The following is a 25734-nucleotide window of genomic DNA, read 5'->3' as shown; positions in this document are numbered from 1 at the left end:
CCCAATGGCAATTTCATGAAGAGAGTAATTGATAAACCTGTGGTGAATTGATTAAGAAAGTGCAGTTTCTAGTAATACAAAGAGAATAAAATTAAAAGTGCCTGTGTACATATCATCCAATAATCGCAAGTGTGTCTATGTTTCATTCTGGATATGTATGTGTCCCATTCTGCATGTGTGTTAGCTCTCCCTCACTGTCATAATTCCCTGGTAAGAAGAAAGGTTCCCTTTAGTCCACTTTGGGCCTGTGTTGAGGCAGTGCATGGTGGGAGCATTACCACAGGGTCTCTGGGGCACATGACAGGCAGTTAGTGGTGCTAACTACTACAGGAACAGGGGCCCAGGGGAGGCTGAGGAAAGCCAACTTCAGCTTAAGAGCTCATGGAGGTGGCTGGAAGTTCCAAGCATCTCGGCGGCCTGGCGTTCAGATGTCTGTGGCACAGGTGTGGGAGTCCACCAGAGGAGTCTGCAGTGAGAGGGCTGTGTTCTCAGAACTCCAGGACGTGATGAGTGCTCCTCACAGGGCCCAGCTGTGACTCACTCCTGCATGACACCTCAGTGGGCCTGCGCCCTCACCTGTGACTGCTGTCTGGGCTGTGGTGCTCCCTGGGGACACTGGTGTCACCTGAGGGTGTGACCAGAGGAAGCCACAATCCAGTGCCCCTTCAAGCATGAAAGGAGGGCTCTGCTAGCTATGTGTGAGATGCGAGCTGTGTGTGGGAGGTGGGGCCTCCTCGGCCACACCCATATGTGGCTGAAGGAACAGAAGTGCAGTCAGGTGGAGGGGGGGACTGACCGCAAGGGGCGGGCGAGGTGCACCCCCAGATTGCTGTAAGTCTGGCACAGGGGTGGGCTTGGTACCTGCTCTCAACCTTCAACTGTGGTGAACCTCTTCCCCGCAGTGCTCGTCCACCTTTAACCTTTAAGATGAAACTTGAGCTGGTCAGAGGGTGAGGTATCAGCTTTGTGGCTAAATCACACACATGTGCACGTGTGCACAGACACATACACACACACACACGTGTGTGTGTGCACATGAGCACCAGCCATCAGTGTGCTGGCCCAGAGCCCAAAGCCATGTGAAGTCAGACCTGGGGTTAAACTCACAGCTCAACTTCCCTGCCACCCCAGAACTTCCTGGTATACACTTGGCTGGGGACAGAGGACAGGCCTGAATCCTTCCTCTCATGAGGCAGCCCAGCCCTGGCTGACAGCCAGGAGGCAGGCCTCACATCTGCCTGGCATGGGCTACAAGCTGATGAAGGGTGAGTAATGAAGAGCAGTGGGTCATTCTAAAGCAGTACCTCTTCAGGCTGGCTGTGGCGGAATTCAGGCCCCTCTCAAGGAAAGTACACTGCCAGAATTTATCTGAGATGGTGGAGGGCTGATTTCCAGGCTGGCCCAGGGGGCTGTGACCAGCTGTCAGAATCCAGCATGCGATTTAGTCCCCATCAACCTTTCCCACCACAGCCCATAGATATCACTCACCCCATCACAGGTTTGAAATTAAGACAGACACTCTCAGATAAGGGCCTTCTCTACACAAGGTTTCAACATGTAGGCCAAGCTGGTTTCAAACTCATGATCCTTCTGCCACAGCCTCGCTACTGCTGAGATTACAGGTATGCCCACCATACATGGCTTGGGGCTTTATTAACTAATGTTAATTAAGCTTTCAGATACTGTGGTCTAACAGAACGAGTGTGTCAGACGGACAGCTACAGCTCACCAGGATGGATGAAAGTAGAGATTGATATCACTGATTATGAGCAAAGGAACTGCACAAAACATGGCTTCCTCAGGGGACATCTCCTGGTGTCCACGGAAAACAAGCAGCTCAGGTGAGGGTCAAACTGGGAGTGCTTTTTTTCTTGAGAACAAAAATCCCCATAACAAGCAGGGCACGGTGGCTCACACCTGTAATCCTAGCTACTCAGGAGGTTGAGATTTGAGGATTGTGGTTCAAAGCCAGCCCAGGCACTAAAGAATCTGAGACTCTTATCTCCAAGTAATCAGAAAACTGAAAATGGGGCTGTGGCTCTAGGGGTAGGATGGCAACCTTGAGCTGGAGAGCTCAGAGACCAAGTCCAGGCCCAGAGTTCAAGCCCCACGAGGGGGGAAAAAAAAAATCCCTGTACTATTCAGTGCACAGTGCTGCAGGTCTGAGCCTCAAGTAACCCTCAGGAAGCTGATTTACATATCTGTAAATCCATGCTGGCTGCTTCCCAGCCAGGATTATAACTCTTCCCCAGCCGCTTGGGCAGGAAGGCTGTACTGGCAGGCTAAGGAAGGGGTACCATAAAAAAAAAAAAAACCCTCAAAAAACAAACAAAAAACCCACAAAACATTTGAAAATCCCACCAGGGTCTGCAGCAGTGAGAATAGGCTGCAATGTTACAGCAGCCACCGGGGCCATAGCCCTAAACCAGCCAGGGCTTTGCCCTTAACTCCAGAGGAAACAAAGGCCCAGAGGGGATGTAGCTGCTTAGGAACAAGCTCCTCTGACAGCTCCGGCTACCTGACCTCTCTAGAGCCACAGGAAGAAGCCCCACTGCCTCCCACTGGCTTGGCATAACACTACAGCACCTTGTACTGTTCTGAAAAATGGCACTGCAAACAAGAAAACCACACTAAATGTTATTCGGAAGAGGTGACAGAGGCTTTGTCTGGATTCCCTACCTCAGCCGACAAATCCAGAAAGGAAAAAAAGAAAAGAAAATGCAGGAGAAGTATATGGGACAGACAAGAAACTGTGGTCTGGATGCCGGTCAAACCACAGGCAACCTCCTCATGAGAGGAGGCAGTAACGCAAGAGTGGGGTGTCCCAGGCAGCCTTCTACTACTATTCAAACTCCTCCTGCTCCACACTGGGGATGAAATAAAACTCACTGGATTTACGACCTTGAAAAATTGCAAACAATAGAAACAAGTTACTTCGAAAACAAAACCCATTTCCTCAAAAGAGAAAGGGTTTCCAGATCACTTTCTTAGATTAATTTATTCCATTACCCTTCTTAGGAAAATTCACATTAGAAAGTCAAGTGAGTCAGCGGCCAGGCCTACCACCCAGGCCCACAGAAGAACAGGAGTATTGGAAAAAAAATGCTAAGACCAGAAACTCTCTGTGGGCACCCTTCCCCCTGCCTCCATAGTCCAGTCACAGGACACAGCCCCCTTCCTCACCTGCGAGTCCAGCACCCAGCAGAGCAAATTACAAAGCACAGGGAAGTGGCCAGGGCAGCCAGCAAACCAGCTGCCAGGTGGCGGCGCGGGCACCACTTCCCAGCAAAAGCCAAAGTAAAGTGATATGGCTAGTTTCAGAATGCTGCCATCCTCCTTGCCTTTGGTGTCACAGAAAAAGAACAGGCCTGGACATGGTGTGTTGCTCTGCCTGGAACCTGGTGGCATGGCAGGTGCTCACTTCAAAGTGTTCATCTGCTCAATGGCATTGCGGACTTTCTCCGCAGCTTCTCCAAATTCTTTCAACTTGCTGTTCGCTTCCTTGGCCTGAAAGTAATAAGGAGACTTTCAGGCCAGGAGTGAGGCTCAGTAGGAGGGCTCTTGTTTAGCAATCAAAACAAACACATAATTACATGAAACAAGCAAGCTCTTGTACATAAGATCAGAAAACGGAAGGATCCTTGAGCACCTAAAAGCCAGTGGGTTGTGTTGGGGGATACATGACCACAGGGAGCCAGTCCTGAGTTCATCTGTCATTAAGTATGCAAGGGTGGGGACACCACAGAAGCTTCCCCAGAGCTGCTGCCACTGTTCTCCCCATCCTCTCGCAGAGCTTTACTAATATGTAAAAATGATTATGGCCATGCAGGTGTGGGCCCACCTGTTATCCCAGCACTCAGGAGGCTGAGGCCAGAGGACCATGAATTTGAGGCCAGCTGGGCTTCCTTGTGAGACACCGTCTCAGAAACAGAACCACACTGCCATCGATGGTCACACAAATGCCCCTCCCCTGCCTCTGGTGCTTCATAAAGCCTCCCTCACAAGCGTCACACAAACCATTCAAGAACAAGGTTCCAGGCGTCCTCACATTAAGCTCATTCCCTGAGCTCATCCATTCCTGCTGATCTAGTTCTGTTCTGTTCTGTCAAAAGCTAGAGGATCTGGGGCGGGGAGTTTGGCCTAGTGGTTAAAGTGCTTGCCTAGCATGCATGAAGACCCAGGTTCGATTCCTCGGCACCACATGCATAGAAAAAAGCCAGAAATGGTGCTGAGGCTCAAGTGGTAGAGCCTTGAGAAAGTCCAAGGACAGCGCTCAGGCCCTGAGCTCAAGCCCAGGACTGGAAAAAAAAAAGCTAGAGGATCTGCAGGGTAGTAGGACCTAGAATCAGAGCTATGGCTGGTTCCCAGGATGGGGGGGGGGGGGCGCGGGTCCATTGGCTCTGCTTCTACGGCACTTCTAGCATCCCCCAGAGCCACAGCACCTCCCTTCCAACTGGGATTTTAGAGTTTCCAACTCCAGGAGCTGATTATGGGCTCAGTGTCCATTTCATGGATATTTTGGACTGCATTGTATCAGAACTGATTCTATTTCTGTTGTCCTTTCCAGCTCCTCCTGGGCTGGTTCATCCCTCTGACTATTCATGTACCCCATGCCTATTACCAAGAGCAGTCACTGAGCTGGGCAGGGAGATAACAATGATTTTATTTTTATTTCTCTCTCTCTCTTTCTCCCACTCCTGGGGCTTCAAGGCTGGGCCTAGGCACTCTCCCTAAGCTTCTTTGCTCAAGGATAGTGCTCTATCACTTGAGCCAGAGCTCCACTTACGGCTTTTTTGGTGCTTAACTGGAGATGAGTCTCGTGGGCTTTCCTGCTCTGGCTGGCCCTGTACTGCAATCCTCAAATCTTAGCCTTCTGGGTAGGTACAGGCATAAGCCACCTCATTTAAAACTGCTATCCTGGGCTGAATTATCTTTCTTTTCTTTTTTGTTGATCATGGGGCTTGAACTCTGGGCCTGAGCACTGTCTCTGAGCTCTTCAGCTCAAAGCTACTCCCCACTACCCCTGGGCCTGGGCATTGTTCCTGAGCTCTTTAGCTCAAGGCTACCACCCTACCCCTTGAGCCACAGCACCACTTCTAGTTTTCTGGTGGTTAACTGGAGATAAGACTTTCATGGACTTTAGTGCTCAGGCTGGCTTTGAACCATGATCCTCAGATCTCAGCATCCTGAGTAGCTAGGATTATAAGTATGAGCTACTGTGTCCAGCTTGGGCTAAATTATCTTATATATAGATTCCTACTAAGGAATGCAATTTTTACGCTGAAAGGGCATTTTAACTATGGGACGGGGTACCCTCCATCAGGTAGCAAGGGAGTGGGATCAGGGCTGGCTTAAATCCAAGTTCCCAAGCAGTAGAGCCGGGGCAGGGATGTTCCTTGATCTCTGTGCAGGGTTTTGCTTTAAGGATCTTAAATCCCTAGAGGGCTATCTAACTTAGCATGTACAAATAGAGTTTGCCTGTTAAATGTGAACTTCTGCTAAATGAACAATTTTTAGTTAAGTGCCCACACAAAATGTAAAATAAAATACACTTTTACTCAAAAATTACCCTTCTCATACAAAGGCTTCTCAGAGCCACCTCTGTGACTCAGAGTCACTTCCTGCTCCTGACTCCACAGTGGCAAGGGACAAAATGGAGCTACAGAAGTACTTTAGATCTGGCTGGACCTCTGCCTTTCCCTCCTCTTTCTCAACATTGTCTACAAGTCCACAACACTCTGTCTCTTTCTTGAGGGCTTGAGTCTTCCAAATGCCAAACCCAAGACCACTCGGGGATGACTGTGTCTCTGTGCTCTGGTCCCATGCACTTTCCCTCCCCCTCCCCGTGGGGCTTTGACAAGTCCTCCAGATGAGTCCTTCTAGTAAATAGAGTTTGTATCCCAAGGATGGATACATACAATTTTGTTCTTGGCTCTTTCTCTGTCCAGCTTCAAAAATTCTCCCAGGGTTAATTCTTCAAACTGCTTCTTGACAGAAAGGAATGCACACCCAGATGAATGCTTCTTATGCTCCTCCCTAGAAAAGTCAATCCACAGACATGTGAGCAAAATTACAAGGGCCCCTCCTACTCTGCTTGAAGAGCAAGGTGCCAGGCATAGCTACTGTCTGTTCTATATATGTTTCCTCCCATCCACACAGCTAGTTTTTTTTTGGAGGGTCATGGGGCTTGAACTCAGCCTAGGCATTTTCCCTGAGTTCTTTAGCCCAAGGCTGTTGCCCTAGCTCTGGGCCTAGGTATTGTTCCTGGGCTCTTCAGCTCAAGGCTACAGTCCTACCCTAGAGCTCAGCCCTACTGCCGTTTTCTAGAGGTTAACTTTAACTGGAGATAAAGAGTCCCAGGTCCTTTTGTGCCTTTTAGCTCAGCTACAGAGTTTTAGTCTCTCAGCAAGTCCAAAAAGTGTTGTATGACTTAAATCCCGGAAGAATTATGATTTGAATCCTTCTGAAGTCCTCAAGAAACCATTGGAAATAACTTCACTCCAGAGGGATGCTCCCATCATCCACTGGCTCAGAGAAAAGCTGAACTGACCAAGTCCCCCAAGGGTTTCCAGTCCTCTGCAAAAGGAATAGCGCTTGACAGCAGATAGCATCCAGTTCGAAACTGGAAGGTGAAGGCAGCCACACAAGCTGCAGAGGAACAGGCAACAAAACAACAGTGGGAAAATGTCATGACACTCAGGAACAATATTGGCATTTCCCAATGGTTTCTGGTGTAACCACCAGGTCATCCCTGTTGATACCTGGTCACAATGGGGGAAAGACAGTATCACTTTTTTTTTTTTTTTTTTTTTTTTTTTTGCCAGTCCTGGGCTTGAGCTCTGCCCTTGGACTTTCTCAAGGCTAGAGCTTTACCACTTAATCCTCAGCACCATTTCTGGCTTTTTCTACATATGTGGTACCATGAAATTGAACCCAAGTCTTTGTGCATGCTAGGCAAGCACTCTACCACTAGGCCAAACTCCCGGCTGACAGTATCATTTCTAAAAAGAGAAACAACTTGGGAATTCTGCTAGTGGGAAATTGATATTATGGAAGCAATCAACTGTAACAGGAAAAAGAAGTTGAGAAAAGAATTTGGAAAGAGAAGCCAGCTCATGCAGAAAACTCAGAGAAGTTCCAATTAACTAGCAAAATGTCAGCCAGGAGATGTGGTTCAAGCTGCAGAGTTCTAGCCCTGAGCAGAAATAACTGAAAGGACAAGGTCTTTGAGTTCAAGCCCTACTAGCAGCACAAAAAAATAAGTCAATGAATAAATGAATAAAATAATAGAATAAAATTCTAGAGCTGAGTGCTGGTGGCTTATGCCCATAATCCTACTACTCAAGAGGCTGAGAATTGAGGATCAAGATTTGAAGCCAGCCCAGGGGGCAAAATCCATGAGACTCTTATCTACAATTAAGCACTAAAAAAGCTGGAAATGGAGCTGTTGTTCTAACGGTAGAATGCTACTAGAGCCAAAAAAAAAAAAGCTCAGGGTCTGTACCTAGGCCCTGAGTCCTGAGTTCAAGCCCCAGGACCAGCACACACACAAAATCAACACTAAGTAAAAGCCCAGGCTGCAAAATCAGTAGCAGATTCGGGAGACAGGCCAGAAATAGATCCTGTATCCTGCTGGAGTTTCAACAGGCATCAGAACTTTGAAGGGATGGGTCGTGAACCTTCAATCAGATTTGGTTAAGTGGCAGGCATCACCGGGGCCCCAACATGTGCAATTTGAAGTCACGCCCCGGCACTAGCCAAGCACTTTAAACTACAGGCTGCCTCAGGCACCAGGCACTCAGGAAGCCCCACAGGGGCTGGTCCGGAAGGACTTACATAGGGTTGTCGTCGGGCTCCCAGCCTTCTAGCTCCTTTAAGCAAAAGAAACACTGGGCCAAGTCAGGCTCGTTCTCGGTGGGGCAGTGAATGAAGCCGGCCTCGGCCATCTGCAAGAAACAGCAGTTAGAATGGGAGGCACGGGACCCGGCCAGCACGGAGGCTGGCAGCCCCCAAGGACATCGCAGGGGCGGAGGCCGCGGACTCCGGGGCTCCCCCACGCCGGGGTCGGGAACCCCGGGAAGGCTGGTCCGCGGCCCCGGCCGGAGGGGCGTGGCGCCTCGGCCGGGGCCGCCGCGGGGCGGGCCGAGGGAGAGGCCGGGCGGGCTCACCCGCTCCGGAGTGCAGGAGCAGCCCTCCAGGAAGGGCCAGTTCTTGAACGTGGAGAGGCGGTGGTCTCTGAGATACAGCTGCCAAGTCGGAGGCAAGGAAGGAGCTGCCATGGCGCTGCCGCCGGCCGGCCGCGAGATTCAAATCGCGCGGGCAGCGGCGCGGCGCAGGGCCTGCCGGGATCGCCCCGCCCCGAGAGTCCGCCGGCGCCGGCCGGGGGAGGTCGGCGCGGAGCATGTCGGGGCGCTCCGCCCCCAGGCCGCCGCGCTTGGACTTGTGGGAGCGGCTGGTCGGGCGGCTCGCGGGCGCCAGGGCTCCCGGCTTCCTCAGGACCGGCGCGCGGTGCCGGGGAGCCGCCCGGGCCGTCTGTGTCCGCCGTGTCTGCTCTGTGAGCCCCCGGCACGCGGTGTCCGCGGTTCTCTCGGTGTCTCGCAGGCGCGCGCGCCAGCCGGAAGTGGCCGCCCTGACGTGCCGGGAGCGGGACCCTGAGGAGACCCCAAGAGAAGCGGGGAGCGCCCAGGTGAGGCCCGGGCCGGGCCGACCTCGCGCTTAGGCGCCCGCCGGCAGGAGCGGGTCGCGCCCGCGGCTCCGCGCCGGGGCCGCTCCGAGCCCTGCGTCTTCCCTCCGGTAGCTCCCATGCCGTGGACCTCGGGCGGGGCCGAGCGGCCGCCTGGACGGAGGGCGGGGGAAGGGCCTCCCGGAGAGGCCAGGGAGCCGAGCGCTGCGCGTCGCGGACTTGAGCCCAAGCCCCGCCTCCGGCCTTTTGATGGGCAGTTGTAGAGGAAGAGTCCTCGGGTCGGGCCGGGAGTGTGGCCTAGTGGTCGGGTGCTTGCCTAGCCTGCACGAAGATTCAGGTTCGATTCTTCGGAACCACATAGACAGAAAAAGGGGGAAGTGGAGCTGTGGCTCAAGTGGCAGAGCTCTAGTCTTGAGCAAGATGTGTCCTTGGACAGTGCTCAGGCCCTGAGTTCAAGCCCCAGGACTTGGGGGGGCGGAGCGGGAGAGAAAGTCTTAGCTGGGCCCAGTGGCTCACTCAGGAGGCTAAGATCTGAGGATTGAGGTTCAAAGCCAGCCTGGGCACAAAAGACCTGAGACTCTTAAGTTAACGTCTAGAAAGCGTGAAGTGGGGCTGGGCTCAAAGGTAGGGCGATAGCCTTGAGCTGAACTGCTTGGGGACAAGGCCCAGGTCCAGGGGTAGGGCTGTAAAGGTGAAGAACTCAGGGACAGCAACCCAGGCCGAATTCAAGCCCCATGACCCACAAAAACAAAAGTGTCCCATGCTCAGGCCAGGCTCTAGTAGCTCAGGCCTGCAATCTTAGTTACTCCAAAGGCTGAGATTTGAGCATCATGGCTCAAAGCTTTGAACCATTCCCCAACCGGAAGTGGAGCTCTGGCTGGGATGCTAGCCTTGAACACGAAAGCTCAGGAACAGTGCCCAAGTCCCAGGACCGACCTCCCTCCCCCCAAAAAAAGTCTCATGGTCTTTCCTGCTCAATAGCTAGGATTATAGGCATGAGCCATCTTTGCCCAGAATGAAATAGGGAGCTCTGTAAGGGACTCAGTGCTGTTTCATCAAGGGATATGAAATAATTTCCCCAAGCATTGACGGTTCCCTGTCACTTTTTTTGTGTGTGTACTTACATAAACCAGTTGGGTTTTAGGAAACAGTTAAATGAGTAAAGATCTTACTTGGTTGGGGGCCTGTTTGACATATATATGAAACACTGTTACCCAACAATAAATGGAATTTTATTTTGCTCAGTTCTATGAGCAACAAAAATGTCTTGTTTTATAAGAGTAAATCATGTCCCATGGGCTGGGAGTGTGGCCTATGATAGAGCGCTCACCTAGAATGCTAGAATGCTAGTCTTGGTCAAAAAATGTGTCCAGGGACAGTGCCCAGGCCCTGAGTTCAAGCCCCAAGACTGGCCAAAAAATACAAAAATAAAGCATGTCAACACAGCGGGGGGGAGGTTGTCTAATGAAAAGCCAAGCATGGTGGTACATAGCTATAGTCCACACGCTAGGAGGTGGAGACTGGAAGATCAAGAATTCAAGCTCAGTTGGGTGCTGTTTTATACGTTGAAATCAGCCGAGGCAGGAAAGTTTGTGAGACCCTTCTCCAGTTAACTACCAAAAAACCCAGTGGCTCAAGTGTTAGTAAAGCTCCAGCCTTGAGTGAAAAAGCTGAGAGACAGCATATGTGCCCTATACCAGTTCAACTCCCAGTACTGGCACCAAGAATTTGAGCCTAGCTTGAGCATCATCGTGAGTTCCTGGCTAGGAAAAAATATGTCACTCAGAACCTCTAGCTTGAGTTCCTCCCAAAGTGAGTTTTTTTTTTGTACCAACATTGTGGTCTTGTCTTTTTGGATCATGGCTGGTACTGTACCACTTAAGACATCCTCTAGCCCACCTTTTTTTTTTTTTTCCTTTGGCAATTGCACTTTTCTGCCCTGGCAGGTTTCTAACTTCATCCTGTTTCAGGAGTGAGGCCCTGGCATCTAGCTTCAGCAACTTGTATGTCTTTGCAGATATTTGTACATACTCTGTTTGGTACTTGACTGCTCTGGTAGCAGGAAACCTCAGAGAACTAGAACTCTGACATGCCTGCTGACCTTAACCCATTTCCCTCCAGATTCCTCCAAAGAGGTTGTGTAAATTACAACCATCTTAGCCATAATCAAAAACACCTTTTTGACCCTTTCCTCCCTAGCACCCACTAGTACTGATGACATTAATTGAAAAAAATTACCATCCAAAATCATCTCCCATTGAGCCAGTGGATTTCTGTGGTCATTTCCTGTTTTGATACAAGTAAATTCCAGAACTTTTTCATCTTAAAGTTTTTATTTTACTGAAAACTTCAATGGCTTAGATCCTTAAATTAATATATATATATATATATAGTTACTTATATACAACAGTAACATAATATTGGTAAGAGGTTTACCAGGTGCTAGTGGCTCATTCCTATAATCCTAGCCACTCGGGAGCCAGCCTGAGCAGGAAAGGCCGTGACTCTTTTTTTTTTTTTTTTTTAAATTAGGCTGTGACTCTTAGCGTCAGTTAGACACCCCAAAAAGCCAGAAGTGGAGGTATGGCTCAAGTGGTAGAGTCCTAGCCTTGAGCAAAAGGAGCTCAGGGATAGCATCCAGAACTGGCAAAGAATAAACATGCCTGGCACAGTGGCTCACACATGTAATCCTAGCTACTCAGGAGGCAGAAATCTGAGGGTCATAATTCAAAGCCAGCCTGGGTACTAAAGTCCCTGAAACTCTTACCTCCAATTAACCACTAGAAAACTGGAAGTGATGCTGTGGCTCAAGGGTTAGGGCGGTAGTGCCCAGGCCCAGAGTTCAAGCCCTACAACCTGCAAAAAATAAATAAGAAAACATTTGAGGCTTGTATCAAGTTTAGCAGACATTTACTGTGCAGCTTTAGCTGTTACAAATCGTTTTTGTTCATCTGGCAACAACATGAATTTGATAAGAAACCGGTAGCTTCAGTTTATTTCTCAGAATAAGAAATTTTGTTATTTTGTGAATCTCTCAGTGGATTTGGGCCCCTAGGTCTCAGCCAGAAAATTCTTGGTCTCACTGGAGAAAGATGCTAAATCAAAGCAGAGCAGAAATGCCCTCTCTGGAGAGGACAGTGGGCAGGCTCAGGAAAGAGCTCTGTGATGGAGGTCCCAAGACCTCAGGCCTCTGCTGGGATCTGAGAACACAGAGGTAGTCAGCCCTGGGGAAGTGGCTTATGTGTCACTCATTTCCAGAGTGGGTTATGCATCATCAACTCCTCCTCCTTACTGATAGGAGGAGCTTAGCCTTGGATGGAAAGCTGTGGGCTGTCATTTTCTATAAGCAGAGGGGGTTATGTGTCAGTGAGATACTGCTGTATGTCCTAAGGTGTTCTGTTCACACCAGGAGTCCAGAATGTGGTTCCTTCTCAGTACCCAAGCCATAGTTCTCAACCACCAGGTTTTTTAACTCGGAGACTAATGAAAACTACACCAGAGGGGGGGAGGGGGTAGTGTGAGTTGTGCTGCTTCTATTGGCCATTGTCAGTGCAGAAAAGTCAAGACTGTTTGATGTTCCCAGAGATCTTGTTTACCCACAGAACCCAGCAACATCAATTTTGATCTTTGCCTATCAGAGAGTACACAACAGTTTTCACTTGTGTCTAAGGAGGTGGAGTATCCCTTGAGGTCAGCAATTTCTTGTAAGATATTCCTAAGAGTTCTTGGGTTTTTTCCTTCCATGGGTTTTCATGATTTGGGTTTTTTTGTTTTTGTTTTTTTGCCAGTGCTGGGGCTTGAACTCAGGGCCTGAGCACTGTTCTTGGGCTTTCCTCAAGACTAGTGCTCTACCACTTGAGCCACAGCACCACTTTTGGCTTTTTTCTATATATATGGTACCAAGGAATCCAACCCAGGTCTTTGTGCATGCTAGGCAAGCACTCTACCACTAGGCCAAAGTCCCTGCTACACGGTCTGGGTTTTAACGAAGTCTTGGCACCCTTCTGAGGGAAGTCAGTGAAAGAGCTGTGGAAAGGGTTCAGATTTATGTTATCCAAGGTCTAGGACTTATTTCCGTGTTGTTTATTCAGTCATCAGCAACTAAATTGCTTTATGTGGTGAGACCTATGTCCTCATACTAGACTTTGTTGGTGTGCCTACCAGATGATTTTTTTTTTTTTTTGCCAGATGATTTTATAGCTGAACAAATGAAGCCTCAGAAGGAAGCCTAGAAGGCCCAGGAGTTGGGGTACAGTCAAGTGTCAGGAACAAATCCATGGGCGGGTTCAGGGTCCTAGGCAGGCAAAGCGCTTCCAGCAGTTCTGGCATGCCCAGCAACAGAAAGCAGTTTGATTTGGCTCTACCTCTGCATGAAAGCAAAAATGAAATTACAAATGTAATTTGTAATTATGGCAGGAGAGCTGAGACATGGCTGACACCACTGCCTGCTGACACCTGGGTCTCCTGGAGAGCCCCTTTCTGTAGCCAGAAGACAGAGGCCAGGACACTGAGGTGACAGGTTCACAGGAGAGCCAGTTGTAAAAAAAAGACAGGAAGACTCCACACCAGCACTATAGGCACTGAAGTTTGAACTCCAGGCCTTACACTTGTTAGTCTTGCACTTTACCACTTAAGCCTCATTTCTTTCTTCCCCCGCCCCCCAGTCCTGGGGACTGAAGTCTGGTGGGCCTGAGCACTGTCCTTGGTTTATCTCAAGGTTAGAACTCTACCATTGAGCCACAGCACCACTTCTGGCTTTCTGTGTGCCTGAGTCTTGGTGCATGCTAGGGAAGCAATCTACCTCTAGGCCAGTTTAAGCCTCATTTCTAGCCTAACTTTTTGCTGGTTATTTCAGAGAATTTCTTGGAATTTTCTGTCCTGGCAGCACTTGAACCATGATCCACTAAATATCAGCCTGCTGAGAAGCTGGGATTAATTATGAACCGAGGCACCTGGTTCACTCCAGCTCTTTGAAATCAAAGACCACTGCTGACAGGGCTTGTTACAGAAGTTAGCCAGGGTCTGGTGGAGAGAGCATGTCACACTCCTCCTTGGTGGCTGTCTTGTCTGGAATGCTATTGACCCAACTTCTTGGCAGTAGTTTGGAGACACACAGGTGTGAAGGCTCCTTTTTTTTTGTGCTGTTCGTGAGGCTTGAACTCAGGGCATGGGTGCTGTCTCTGCTTTTGTGCTGAAGAAGAGTGCTCTGTCACTGGAGCCACAGCTCCACTTCTGGCTTTTTGGTGCTTAATTGGGGATAATCATTTCACAGACTTCCCTACCTAGGCTGGCTTCAAACTGTGATCCTCAGATCTCAGCCTGCTCAGTCGCTAGGATTACGGTGTGAGCAACCAGTGCCTAGGTTGAGGCTGTTCTTGTGACTACTCTCCCTAGTGCTCGGGATGGAACTTGGCCTCACATGCCGAGCAAGCACGCAGCCTCCTCATGGCCCCAGCAGTCTATTTTTGGTATTGATAACTTCCACAGGTCAATTCAGAGAGAAGTCATTTTGTCACACCCTGTCAGTAGGCAGAGAAGCCAGACATGGCCAAGTGGTGGATTCAGGCATCTTAGCTAGGACTGTAGATGCTGCCTGAAGCTCTTCCAGGCTGCGGACAGGGAGGACTTGGAGAGCATAAGTCAAGTTCACAGCAGTGGGCAGAACATCAGAGCCAGTTCAGCGCTGTCCTTTTACCTGGGAAGGCTCTCTAGGGTGCAGAGTGCTTGCAGCCCTACTGGAAGATGGTTTTCAAAATGATCTACAGTAGAAGGAAAGACAAGAGAACCCTGGAATTAGAATGACAGATTAAAGAAATGGGGTGTTATTTCTTAGGATTTAAGGGGTTTTTTGTTTGTTTTGTGGATCTTGGGGCTTAAACTCAGCCTGGGGGCTGTCCCTGAGCTTTTCAATTCAAGGCTACTGCCCTATCCCTGGGCCTGGGTGTTGCTCCTGAGCTCTTCAGCTCAAGGCTACCACCCTACCCTTGAGCCAAGCCCCACTTCCCATTTTCTAGAGGTTAACTGGCGATGAGTCTCAGGTCCTGGGCTGGCTTAGAACCTTGTTCCTCAGATCTTAGCTAGGATTATAGGCGTGAGCTACCATGCCCGGCCTTAGGGTTTAAGTTTTAATGGGGGGAGTTTGGCCTAGTGGCTGAGTACTTGCCTAGCATGCACAAAGGTCTGGGTTCGATTCCTCGGTACTACATACATAGAAAAAGCCAGATGTGGTGCTGTGGCTCAAGTGGTAGAGCTGTAGCCCTGAGAAAGCCCAAGGGCAGTGCTCAGGCCCTGAGTTCAAGCCCAGGACTGGGGAAAAAAAAAGCCAGGCACGTGGCTCATGCCTATAATCCTAGCCACTCAGGAGGCTGAGATCTGAGGATCAAGGTTCAAAGTCAGCCTGAGCACTAAAAAGTTCATGTGACTCTTATCTCCAATTAATCACCAGAAAATAGGAAATGGGGCTGTGGCTCACTTGAGCTGAAGATCAGCTCAGAGACAACACCCAGGTCCAGACTTCAAGAGCAGGAAGGGTAGGGGTTGGAGGGAAGCTGTGCACTCTAGCTTACACCTGTAATCCTAGCTACTTTGGAGACTGACTTAAGATCACAGTTTGAAGCTACCCTGGGCAGGAAAGTCCATGAGACTCTTATCTCCAGGTAACCAACAATAACAAAGCCAGATATGGAGCTGTGGTTCAAGTGATAAAGTACCCAGGTCCAGAATTTAAGCTCTAAGACTGGGCTCCCCCCAAAATAAAAAGTAGTAGGCTGGGGGGCTGGGAGTTTGGCCTAGTGGTAGAGTGCTTGCCTAGCATGCATGAAGATCCGGGTTCGATTCCTTGGTACCACATACATAGAAAAAAGCCAGAAATGGTGCGGAGGCTCAAGTGGTAGAGCTCTAGCCTTGAGAAAGTCCAAGGACAGTGTTCAGGCCCTGAACTCAAGCCCAGGACTGGCAAAAAAAAAAAAGCAAAAAAAAAAAAAGTAGTAGGCTGGGGGCTGGGAATGTGGTTTAGTGGTAGAGTGGTTGCCTAGCATGCATGAAACTCTGGGTTTGATTCCTCAGTGCCACATACACAGTAGGCTGGGGGTGGGGGTGGGGGGGGGAGAAAGAAAAACTAACCAAATGCCTTTTTCCCAGAAACAAACAACAACAAAAAAAGACAAAAGATTAATTCTAAATTTGCCAGGTTCATAGCAAATACTGTTCTCATTTACCCTCTAACTTTGGTGATAGGGTTTTGCAATGTAGCCTAGACTGGCCTTGAACTGCCTACCTGCAGGGAAAGTTGCCCAGGAAGCCTAGAGGACTTTGAATTCTCATCAGGACACCCAACCTTTTGGGTGCCAGAAGTGAGGTGGTTCCTCCTGTGGGGGTGACATGGGAGGACCTGGCCCTACCTGGTTGACCTTGTCATCTTCCTGGGCAAGGTTCCAAATAATTTCAAAGTGATCCACGCTGGGCAGCTCTTCAAATGAGGCTTTCCAGCCTGTTTGGCACAGTGTCTGGACAGGAGAGATGAGGGCAAGGCAGTGTGAGACTGGGGTGGGAAAGGGGAGGGTGGGAGTGGGGAGATAGTTCCCACAGTGCCTAGCGGAAGGTTGGGACACAGGAAGTATTTGTTGAGGGAATGGCTAAGGTCAGGTCCCTTTGGGCAAAATAATGGGAAAAGTTAATAAGGTCACATGACCCTTGACTGGCAGCAGATGCTAGAAGTACCTCATAAAACTCCCTGGACTGTCGGTGGAATTCTGGGGAGTCATGCTGACCCACAATCACCAGCACGGGGCAGACAGAATTCATAGGCTCGAGTGGGGCCATCTTCAGGTGCCACTGTGGGCTGTTCCTCCGAGCATCCTCCCTGGTGTGTTGGGAGGGGTCAGGACCGGGGACTCAGCCAACCCCCAGGTGGATAGGGAAGGCAGAAAGCCGGTGACTCACAGCGTCATGTGGAGAGGGGCGTTCTGAGAGGTGTACATGAGAGGTTCCAGGTCATAGATCCCACTCAGCAGGAAAAACCCTGTAGAGGTAAAGGAAGTCTTGGGGCCTAGGACCAAGTAGAGCAAGATGGGACCAGGTGAGCCAGGTTAGAGGGGCGAGCCTGGGAAGGGGCAGAGAGGAGACAGACACTCATCTTGCAGCCCAAAGCCCCAGGATCAAGCCACTTATGACTATGAGGACCTGGAGAAGATGCCAAATGCTCAGCCCACTGGGGAGCCAGCAGTCCCCACAGAAACCTTTGAGATTGGGTGTGACTCCACGCTTGGACCAGTTAACCAAGAGCATCATGGCAGCCAGCTGAGCTCCTGCTGAATGTCCACACAGGAAAATGCCTCTAGAATAGGACAGACAGAACTAGGTTTGTGTTACTTTCTCAAGGCATCAGAGGCTCCCATTGTCAGTGGACTACAGGCCAAAGGGGCATTGTGGCTGTATCCAGCTGCCTGGCACAGCCCAGCAGAACACCAACGTGATACCCACTTGTTGTCTGGAAACCTCTTCTGTACAAAGGCAACACTGCGGGCCACCTGGTCTACCATCTTGTCCAGGGTGCCTGAACAAAGAACACAGACGGTGTCAGGATCCTCTGGGAAGCTCTCTCCCTACAGTGCCCTCTGGCCCTCAAAGCCACAGAGCCCACCCTTATTACCTTTGGGGGCAATGTCATAAGCCACGATGACCACAGCCACCCCATGTGCTGTCAGTGGGTTCACCATGAAGGCAGACTCGTCTTTACTGCAAAGACAAAAGAAGGGACAGCTGGAGGCCACTTGGCCTTGGTCCTGTTCCCCCTCAAGTCCAGGACACACTGAGTATCAAGATAGGGAAGGGGGAGGGGCTGTGACCCCATGTTTCATATACTGGCCAGAGGAGCTCCAGGACTTCATTTAACTTCTAAGCCTGGTTCCCTTACCTGCAAAATCCAGAGAATTCAATTCCTCCTTTTTGTGTAAATTCCTTCTTGATGCTGGTACTAAGACTTGCACGCAGGGCCTGGGCACTGTCCCTGAGCTTTTTTGCCCAAGACTACTCATTACCTCTTGAGCTACAGCTCCACTAATAGCCTTTTCTTTGTGGGCGGGGGGGGAGGGCAGTCCTGGGGCTTGAACTCAGGGTCTGAGCACCATCCTTGGGCTTTCCTCAAGGCCAGAGCTCTACCACTTGAGCCACAGCACCACTTCTGGCTTTTTTTTCTATGTATGTGGTACCGAGGAATCCAACCAGATCTTCATGCACGCCAGACAAGTACTCTACCACTAGGCCAAACTCCCGGCCCTGATGGTTATTTGGAGATAAGAGTCTTTAGGGACTTTTCTGCTCAGACTGGCTTTGAATCTGAACCTTGATCCTCAGCTTTCAACCTCCTGAGTAGCTAGGGTTACAGGCATGAGCCACTGATGTCCAACTATGTGTCCTCTTAGAATGTTCTGTGTTTTTGAGGGTGCAAAGATCTCTTCATGCAGTAAGTAACGAATAGCTATCAAGGTGAATATCTAGACCAGAAGCAGTGGCTCACATCTGTAATCTCAGCTACTCAGTACGCCAAGACTCCCTACAAAAGTACCAGAACAGCAGAGCCAAACACTACCTTTTTAGCTGCGTGCCAGTCTTGGGGCTTGACCTCACCACTAGGCTTTGTCCCTGAGCTTTTTTGCTTAAGGCTGGTGCTGTACCACTGAGCCACAGCTCCATTTCCAGCCTTTTTGGGGGTGGGTTACTGGAGATGGTCTCTCAGACTTTCCTTCCCTGGGCCCTGGGCTGGTTTTGAACTGTGATCCTCAGATGTCAGTCAGCTTCCTAAGTAGCTAGGTCTATAGGCTTAAGCCACGTGCAGCTGTCTTCGCTTTTCCTTTTTGAGCACTGCAAGCCCCGTGTCTTTCTTTCTTTCTTTCTTTTCTTTTCTTTTTTTTTTTTGCCAGTCCTGGGCTTGAGCTCAGGGCCTGAGCACTGTCCTTGGACTTTCTCAAGGCTAGAGCTCTAGCACTTGAGCCTCAGCACCACTTCCGGCTTTTTTCTATGTATGTAGTACCGAGGAATCAAACCCCTGTCTTCATGCATGCTAGGCAAGCACTCAACCACTAGGCCAAACTCCAGGCCCTAAGCCCCGTGTCTTGTAGGTCATGAGCAGACTCCTTGAGACCCCTGGCCACTCTGGCTTCCCTTAATCAGCAAGTTGCCAATGTCTCCACAAAGGTGTACCCACAGTCTTGTTTGAGACCTAGTAAATGGTAGCCTTATTTGGAGTTAGGATCTTTGCCTAGGGACAGGAGAACTCTGAGATTAGATTATCCTGGAGTAAAGAACAGATATGCGGGCCGGGAGTTTGGCCTAGAGGTTAAAGTGCTTGCCTAAGCATGCATGAAGACCCGGGTTCGATTCCTCGGTACCACATACATAGAAAAAAGCCAGAAGTGGTGCTGAGGCTCAAGTGGTAGAGCTCTGGCCTTGAGAAAGTCCAAGGACAGTGCTTAGTCCCTGAGCTCAAGCCCAGGACTGGCAAAAAAAAAAAAAAGAACAGATATGCAGGAAGTTGCATACAAGATTAGCCAAACTCAAAAAGCAAAATGGAGCTGACACTCGGTGGCCCACGCTTGTAATCCCAGCTGCTCAGGAAGTTGAAATTTGAGGGTTGAAGTTCAAAGCCAGCAGGAAAGTCTGTGAGTCTCCTGATCTCCAATTAATTATCAAAAAGCCAGAAGTAGGGTTGGGAGTTTGGCCCAGTGGTAGAATGCTTGTCTAGCACACACCCAGACCTGGGTTTGATTCCTCAGTACCACATACATAAAAAAGCTGGACATGGTGCTCAAGTGGTAGAGCTCTAACCTTGAGGAACGCCCAAGAACAGTGCTCAGGCCCTGAGTTCAAGTCCCAGGACTGGCCAAAAAAACCCAAAAACCAGAAGTAGAGCTGTGGCTCAAGTAGTAGAGCTCTTGCCTTGAACAAAAACAAGCTCAAGATCAGCACCCACAGGCCATGAGTTTAAGCCCCACAACCCCTCAAAAAAAGAAGCTAAATAGTAAATCTTTTCCATTCATTTGCAAAATACAGACATTAAAAGATACATACTTGCTCTGGGCGCAGGTGGCTCACTCCTGTAATCCTACCTACTCCGGAGGCTGAGATCTGAGTATTGCAGTTCAAAGCCAGCCCAGGCTGGAAGTGGTGCTATGGCTTAAGGGATAGGGCAGTAGCCTTGAGCTGAAGAGCTCAGGGACAGTACCTAGTCCTACAACTAAACAACAACAACAAAAAAGATACATACTTGCGTATTTGTGTGTGTGTGTGTGTGTATAAGGGGGAAGAAGAGAACATAAGTATAATAGGACTATCTGAGGGGAGGAGGAAGAATGGCGGAGGCCTATAATATGGAAATCCATGGTGTCTATGTATGAAGATGAGTTCCCTGAAGGCAAGAGAACAATAGAGGTACGGGGACCCCAGGAAAGATAGTGAAAAATCAGTTAATCTGACTACATTTATAGGCAAATATGAATGACCACAATAGAGAAAAAGAAAAAAGCGGGAGACTTGAGACTCAGACACCATGGCTGTGGGAAGACAGAGGACCATGTGAGACCACCAGAAGCTACGAGGATGGGAAGGACCCCTCCCTGACAACCTGACTCAGTGGCCCCTCATTTCCTGACTTCTAGACTCTGCAGTGTGAGCACGTACACTTGTGTGGTTGGACGAAATTTGTTGAGTTACAGCCCACACACGCACAATGAGGGGTAAGGAACTTAAGTTGGTAAAAGCACAAACACTTGATAAAGCCTTGAGCCCATTGGCCTCTTACTTCTGTTAGAGCACTGGCCACATTGTAAACTTGCTCCTATGAGATGCAGACTGGGTTCATCTGAACCGCCTCCCACCCCTCTGCCCCCCCCCCCCCCAAGCTCACCTTCCGCTCTGCCAGTATCCTCCATGAAAAAACACCAAGAAAGGCAAAGCTGCAAGAAAAAACAGAGGGCGCTGGGCAAGGCTGGGTCCTGGGCAAGGCTGGGCCCTGGGGGCTGCAACAGACCAATGCCCACTTGGCTCACCTTCCAATGCTACATCAGGAAAGTAAATGTCTACTTTCTCCCCTTCCCCATCTCCATAGGGGACATCCAGCTGGCTCCTCCTGGTGGCCCGGGCTTTCCTGGTAGCTGCCTCAGGAAATGGACAAGTCACTGTTAACTCAGGTGGCAGCAGATAAACCCAGGGCCTCATGTGAGGTAGGCACCTAACCACTTGGGCCATGTAGTCAGATTCTTTTGATTTACATACTTTTTTTTTAATCAGTCCTAGGCTTAAACTCAGGGCCTGGGGCACTGTCCCTGAACACTTTTGCTCAAGACTAGTGCTTTGCCATTTGAGCCACAGCACTACTTCTAGATTTTTCTGAGTATGTGGTACCAAGGAATCAAACCCAGGGCTTTATGCATACTAGGCAAGCAATCTACCCCTAGGTCATGCTCCTGGCCCCTATACTTAACTTTCTGACCAGACTGACCTGAGATTCTCCTTCCTATACCTTCCATGTATCTAGGATTATAGTCCTGAGCCACCACTCCTGGCCAGAAGCTTTCTTGAAACAAGTATCTGCCTCCCTTAAAAAGTTCAGGAAGACTGGGCTGGGAGTATAGCCCAGTGGTGGCTCATGTCTGTAATCCTACCTATTCAGGAGGCTGATATATGAGGATCGCGGTTCAAAGCCAGCCTGGGCACGAAAGTCCTAGAGACTCCTATCTCCAATTAACCACCAGAAAACAGGTAGTGGGGTTTGGCTTAAGGGTAGGGTGGTAGCCTTTAGCTAAGGAGCTCAAGGACAGCGCCCAGGCCTAGAGTTCAAGCCCCATGACCGACTTAAAAAAAAAAAGATGCCCAGGCCCAGAGTTCAAGTCCCACAACTGACCAAAAAACAAACAAAATTAGCATAAATCCGGCAGAGTGGTTCTGCTTAGAATATTCATGAGCCAAAGTAGCCAGTACATATAAAGATAAACAAATTGTATACTTCAACGGATATTACTGGGACATAAAAAAAGGAATCTAGCCAGGCACTGGTGGCTCACACCTGTAACCCTAGCTACTCAGGAGACCCATAAGACCCATGAGGATCATGGTTCAAAGCCAGCCCACAGGGAAGTTCATGAGACTTTTATCTACAATTAAGTACCAGAAAACCTGAAGTGAAGCTCTGGATCAAAGTGGTAGAGCAGTAGCCTTGAGCTGAAGAGCTCAGGGACAGTGCCCAGGCCCAGAGTTCAAGACACTAAAGGATACCTGTGGTATGACTGTCTACAGAGAACATCCTCAAAGGAAAGGCAGCAGGGGTAATAGGTGGAAAAAAGAGGTCACTGCTGAGCAGATGCAGGGTTCCTCTTGGAATGATAATAAGTTTGAGGAAGTAGCTGGTCATGATTGATCTGGCAACATTTGAGTCTTCAACAAAATGTTACAGCCTCAGGATTGGCACCTAATGCACAAAAGCTACCAAACTGAACACATTCAAATGACAAGCCGGGCACTGTTTGCTCATGCCTATAAATCCCAACTACTCAGAGGGCTGAGATCTGAGGATCAAGGTTTGGAACTAGCCTGGACAGGAAAGTCTATGAGACTCTTATCTCCAATTAACCACAAAAATGCCTACATGGAGCTATGGCTCAAGTGGTAGAGTGCTAGCCATGAGCACAAAAAGCTCAGGGACAGCACCCAGGCCCTGAGTTCAAGCTCCAAGATGGGCTGAAAAAATACATCTATCTCTCTCTACATAGATATAGGTACACACACATACACATATATGCATATGAGATATATATATATATATATATGGTTTGGGTTTTCATTTGTATTTGTGTGCCTGCTTTTTCCCTCTTTATCACCCCCATTCTCCCGTCCCCCTTCCTTGAGGTAAACAGGGGAAAATCCTAATTACAGAGCCAACTAGCCTAGCTAGGCCGGTTAGGCCAGGACAGTCAAAGGGGCTGCCAACCACAAGGTTCCACCTACTAATCCACACGGGTGATTGGTCCTTGAAGAGGCAAGGCAGGGCTTGCGTCACTGGGAACAGGAACTGCGCCGCCTGGGCTGGGGTTTAGGGTGTCTGCTTGAAGCTCTCCACGCTTCATGAGCTGGCAGACTCCAGAGTATGGCTGCCAAGCAGGCCTTACTCTGGCCTGGGCCCAGGGCACGCCTGGAGTTGAACACCGCCATGGCCGGAACTTGGAAGAACGGGGACTGGCACGGGCTAGATAGAGTGGCAGTGCTCCTGGAGTGCTGCTGCCATGGGGTTCAAATGTGACGCACAGGATTTTTAATTGTGGGAAAATATAGCATTCTGTTTTAACCAGTTTTATTATTTTTTAATTATTTTATTATTATTATTTTTGCCAGTCTTGGACCTTGAGCTCAGGGCCTGAGCACTGTCCTTGGGCTTTCTCAAGGCTAGAACTTTACCCTTGGAGCCACAGGAGCACTTCTGGCTTCTTTCTGTGTATGTGGTACTGAGAAATGGAACCTGGGTCTTCCTGCATGCAAGGCAAGCACTCTACTACTAGGACAAACTCCTGGCCCTAACCAGTTTTTTTTTTTTTTGCTCAGGGCCTGAGCACTGTCCTTGGATTTTCTCAAAGCTAGAGCTCTACCACTTGAGCCTCAGCACCACTTCTGGCTTTTTTCTATGTATGTGGTACCAAGGAATCGAACCCGGGTCTTCATGCATGCTAGGCAAGCACTTTAACCACTAGGCCAAACTCCCGGCCCCCTAACCAGTTTTAAATTCAGTGAGGTTATGTCCACTTACATTGTAGGTAATCTTTGCCTTTTCTACCTCCAGAACTTTCCTCCCTCAAACTGAAACTCTGTCCCATTAATCATTAACTCCCCATTCCTCTTCCCAGCCCCTGCAAGCCATCCTTCTAGGGAAACATGACTACCCCAGAATTTAGAAACACAGAAGAAAATGGGTAGTATTTACCCATTTGCATCTGAAATGCATATACTTTTTGTGTGTGGGGGGGGGTGGTCATGGGATTTGAACTCTGGGCCTAGGCACTGTCCCTGAGCTCTTCTGCTCAAAGCTACTACCCTACCCCTGGAGCCACAGCCCCACTTCCCCTTTTCTATTTTTTTTTTCTGCCAGTCCTGGGCTTGAGCTCAAGGCCTGACCCCTGTCCTTGGACTTTCTCAAGGCTAGAGCTCTACCACTTGAGCCTCAGCACCACCTGCAGCTTTTTTTTCTATGTATGTGGTACCGAGGAATCAAATCCAGGTCTTTGTACATGCTGGGCAAGCACTTTACCACTAGGGTAAACTCCTGGCCCCTTCCCCTTTTCCAGTGATTAATTGGAGATAAGAGTCTCATGGACTTTAGTGCCCAGGCTGGCTTTGAACTACCATCCTCATATCTCAGCCTTCTGAGTAGCTTGGATTACAGGTGTGAGCCACCATGCCAGGCTGAAATCTATATACTTATATGCATATCTATATATAGCTTTACTAATATAGATATATGTATTACATGTTCTTTGTTGTAAAATGAATTTTAACTAGCCATGCACTAGTGGCTCATATCTGTAATCTAAGCTATCCAGGAGGCTAAGATCTGAGGAATCATGATTTAAAGCCAGCCGGGCTGGCTTTACCATGGCCTTAACCAGCAAAAGGCCAGAAGTTGGAGCTGTGGCTCAAGTGATAGAAAGCTAGGGGATAGTATCCAGGCCGAGTTCAAGCCTCAGTTCTCTCTCTCTCTCTCTCTCTCACACACACACACACACACACACACAACCTTGAAGGGAATGGAGGGACACATCTGAAATGTCAGCTATGCAGGAGGCTGAGGTTTAGGAGGACTGAGATGGATAGTTAAGACATCTGAAAAATAAACTAAAATAAGAAATAAGGGCTAGAAGTGGGGCCTATAAACATATTGCCCAGAATGACCAAAATAACCAAAATAAGAAAAACAAATTCAATACAAAAACAAAATAGCAACAAGAAGGGAAAGGAGTAAAAATAACACTATTGCAAAATTAACATGCTAATAAAGCCTGAAGTGTTGCTTCAAAGCAGCAGTAACATCCCATCTCCAGTGAGTAGTTATTAAATGTACCCTCCCAAGTGGACTTCAGGATCTGGCTGAGACCTCCCCCAGCCTCTTGGGCCTCCTCTCCTCCTCACAGACAGGGGTCCTGAGCACAGGAGACTTGCCCAGTGTAGGCTTGGGAGTGAGTGGCTCCTCATCCCTGGCCCTGATACATTGAACCATTGCCACAAGCTAAAGGTCACCCAAGGCAGCCGTCCAGACCACACAGTACCTTCGATTCCCATCTGCACGTAGGTCTTCAGGGCCTCCTCTGCTCCCAGTCGGACCACCCATTTGCTGGGCGAGTACTGCTTCTCTAGCTCCTAAGGGACACAGACACAGTCCCCCGTGAGACAGCTCCTGGCCAATGCCCCTCTCAGCCTAGGGAAGCTCTTCCCCAAGACCCCAGACTCGCGAGACATCTCAACCTCAAGCCTGTCCAGGTCCAGCACGGTCACTCACTCCCCTTTACTCCCCACTGTGCTTCAGATCCAAGGCATGGAGGCGATCCAGCGGCCTTTACCCAGCCTCGGGGAGATGAGGTCCGAAGGTGCTTGATGAGTGCCAGGGTGGGCCCTGTCACCACGCAGAGCCAGAATACGGGCAGGCCTGGGGAGGGAGGGCTGGGCGGCTGGGCCTGCGGTTCAGACTCAGGAGGTATGAGTAGGGAAGCGGGTGTGGAGGGGCCAGGCCCGGCCACATCCTGGGAAACTCAGAGGCAGTGGCCGGGCCTCCCGGACCAGGACATCAGCACCGACTCGGACACGTTCGCACGAATGTCCAAAGCTGGGGCCCGTGGGTGGCTGGAGGCCTGGCCTGGACCGCCTCCGGGCCTCCCCCTCCGAGCTGCGCGCGCCCTGCCTACCTCGGCGGACGCGGCCTTCCAGGGCGCGGACATGCTCTTCCAGGGAAGGTCGGGGCCGCGTCCGCCGCCGGCGCCTCCTCTTCCCCGGCGAGGGGGCGGGGCGTGTGCAGGCCC

General features: G+C 49.7%; 3 protein-coding genes and 1 long non-coding RNA gene across 5 annotated transcripts in view; 2 read left to right on the top strand and 2 right to left on the bottom strand.

Annotated features, from left to right (window-relative positions):
- The window catches only part of LOC150052050 (uncharacterized), a 125184-nt gene that overhangs the window by 5482 nt on the left and 93968 nt on the right, over positions 1–25734 (top strand). The window lies entirely within an intron of this gene.
- Positions 2969–8385, bottom strand: Birc5 (baculoviral IAP repeat containing 5). Its single transcript, XM_090351284.1, has 4 exons — positions 8169–8385; positions 7837–7946; positions 5919–6036; positions 2969–3507 (listed from the first exon to the last, which is right to left on the bottom strand). Exons 1-4 carry the CDS (start codon positions 8277–8279, stop codon positions 3418–3420), a joined length of 429 nt encoding a protein of 142 aa, XP_090207410.1. The 5' UTR covers positions 8280–8385; the 3' UTR covers positions 2969–3417.
- On the top strand, positions 8433–20991 carry LOC150052057 (uncharacterized). The gene is made up of 3 exons (XR_016538372.1): positions 8433–8686; positions 20167–20415; positions 20787–20991. It is a non-coding gene; the product is annotated as an uncharacterized LOC150052057 (long non-coding RNA).
- Positions 14237–25700, bottom strand: Afmid (arylformamidase). 2 transcript variants are annotated; one of them, XM_090351282.1, is made up of 11 exons: positions 25621–25700; positions 24988–25078; positions 20728–20832; positions 20586–20634; positions 17334–17419; positions 17165–17237; positions 16921–17018; positions 16625–16703; positions 16403–16544; positions 16084–16188; positions 14237–14442 (listed from the first exon to the last, which is right to left on the bottom strand). In XM_090351282.1, exons 1-11 carry the CDS (start codon positions 25651–25653, stop codon positions 14416–14418), a joined length of 888 nt encoding a protein of 295 aa, XP_090207408.1. In that variant the 5' UTR covers positions 25654–25700; the 3' UTR covers positions 14237–14415. The 2 variants fall into 2 exon arrangements, with proteins under 2 accessions (XP_090207408.1, XP_090207409.1); XM_090351283.1 differs by lacking the exon at positions 16403–16544.

The sequence above is a fragment of the Megascapheus bottae genome, chromosome 17 (assembly GCF_031878675.1).
Source record: "Megascapheus bottae isolate mThoBot1 chromosome 17, mThoBot2.hap1, whole genome shotgun sequence".
Taxonomy (NCBI): domain Eukaryota; kingdom Metazoa; phylum Chordata; class Mammalia; order Rodentia; family Geomyidae; genus Megascapheus; species Megascapheus bottae.
Note: the sequence above shows the minus strand (reverse complement) of the source record. Positions and strands in the feature narration are given on the sequence as shown.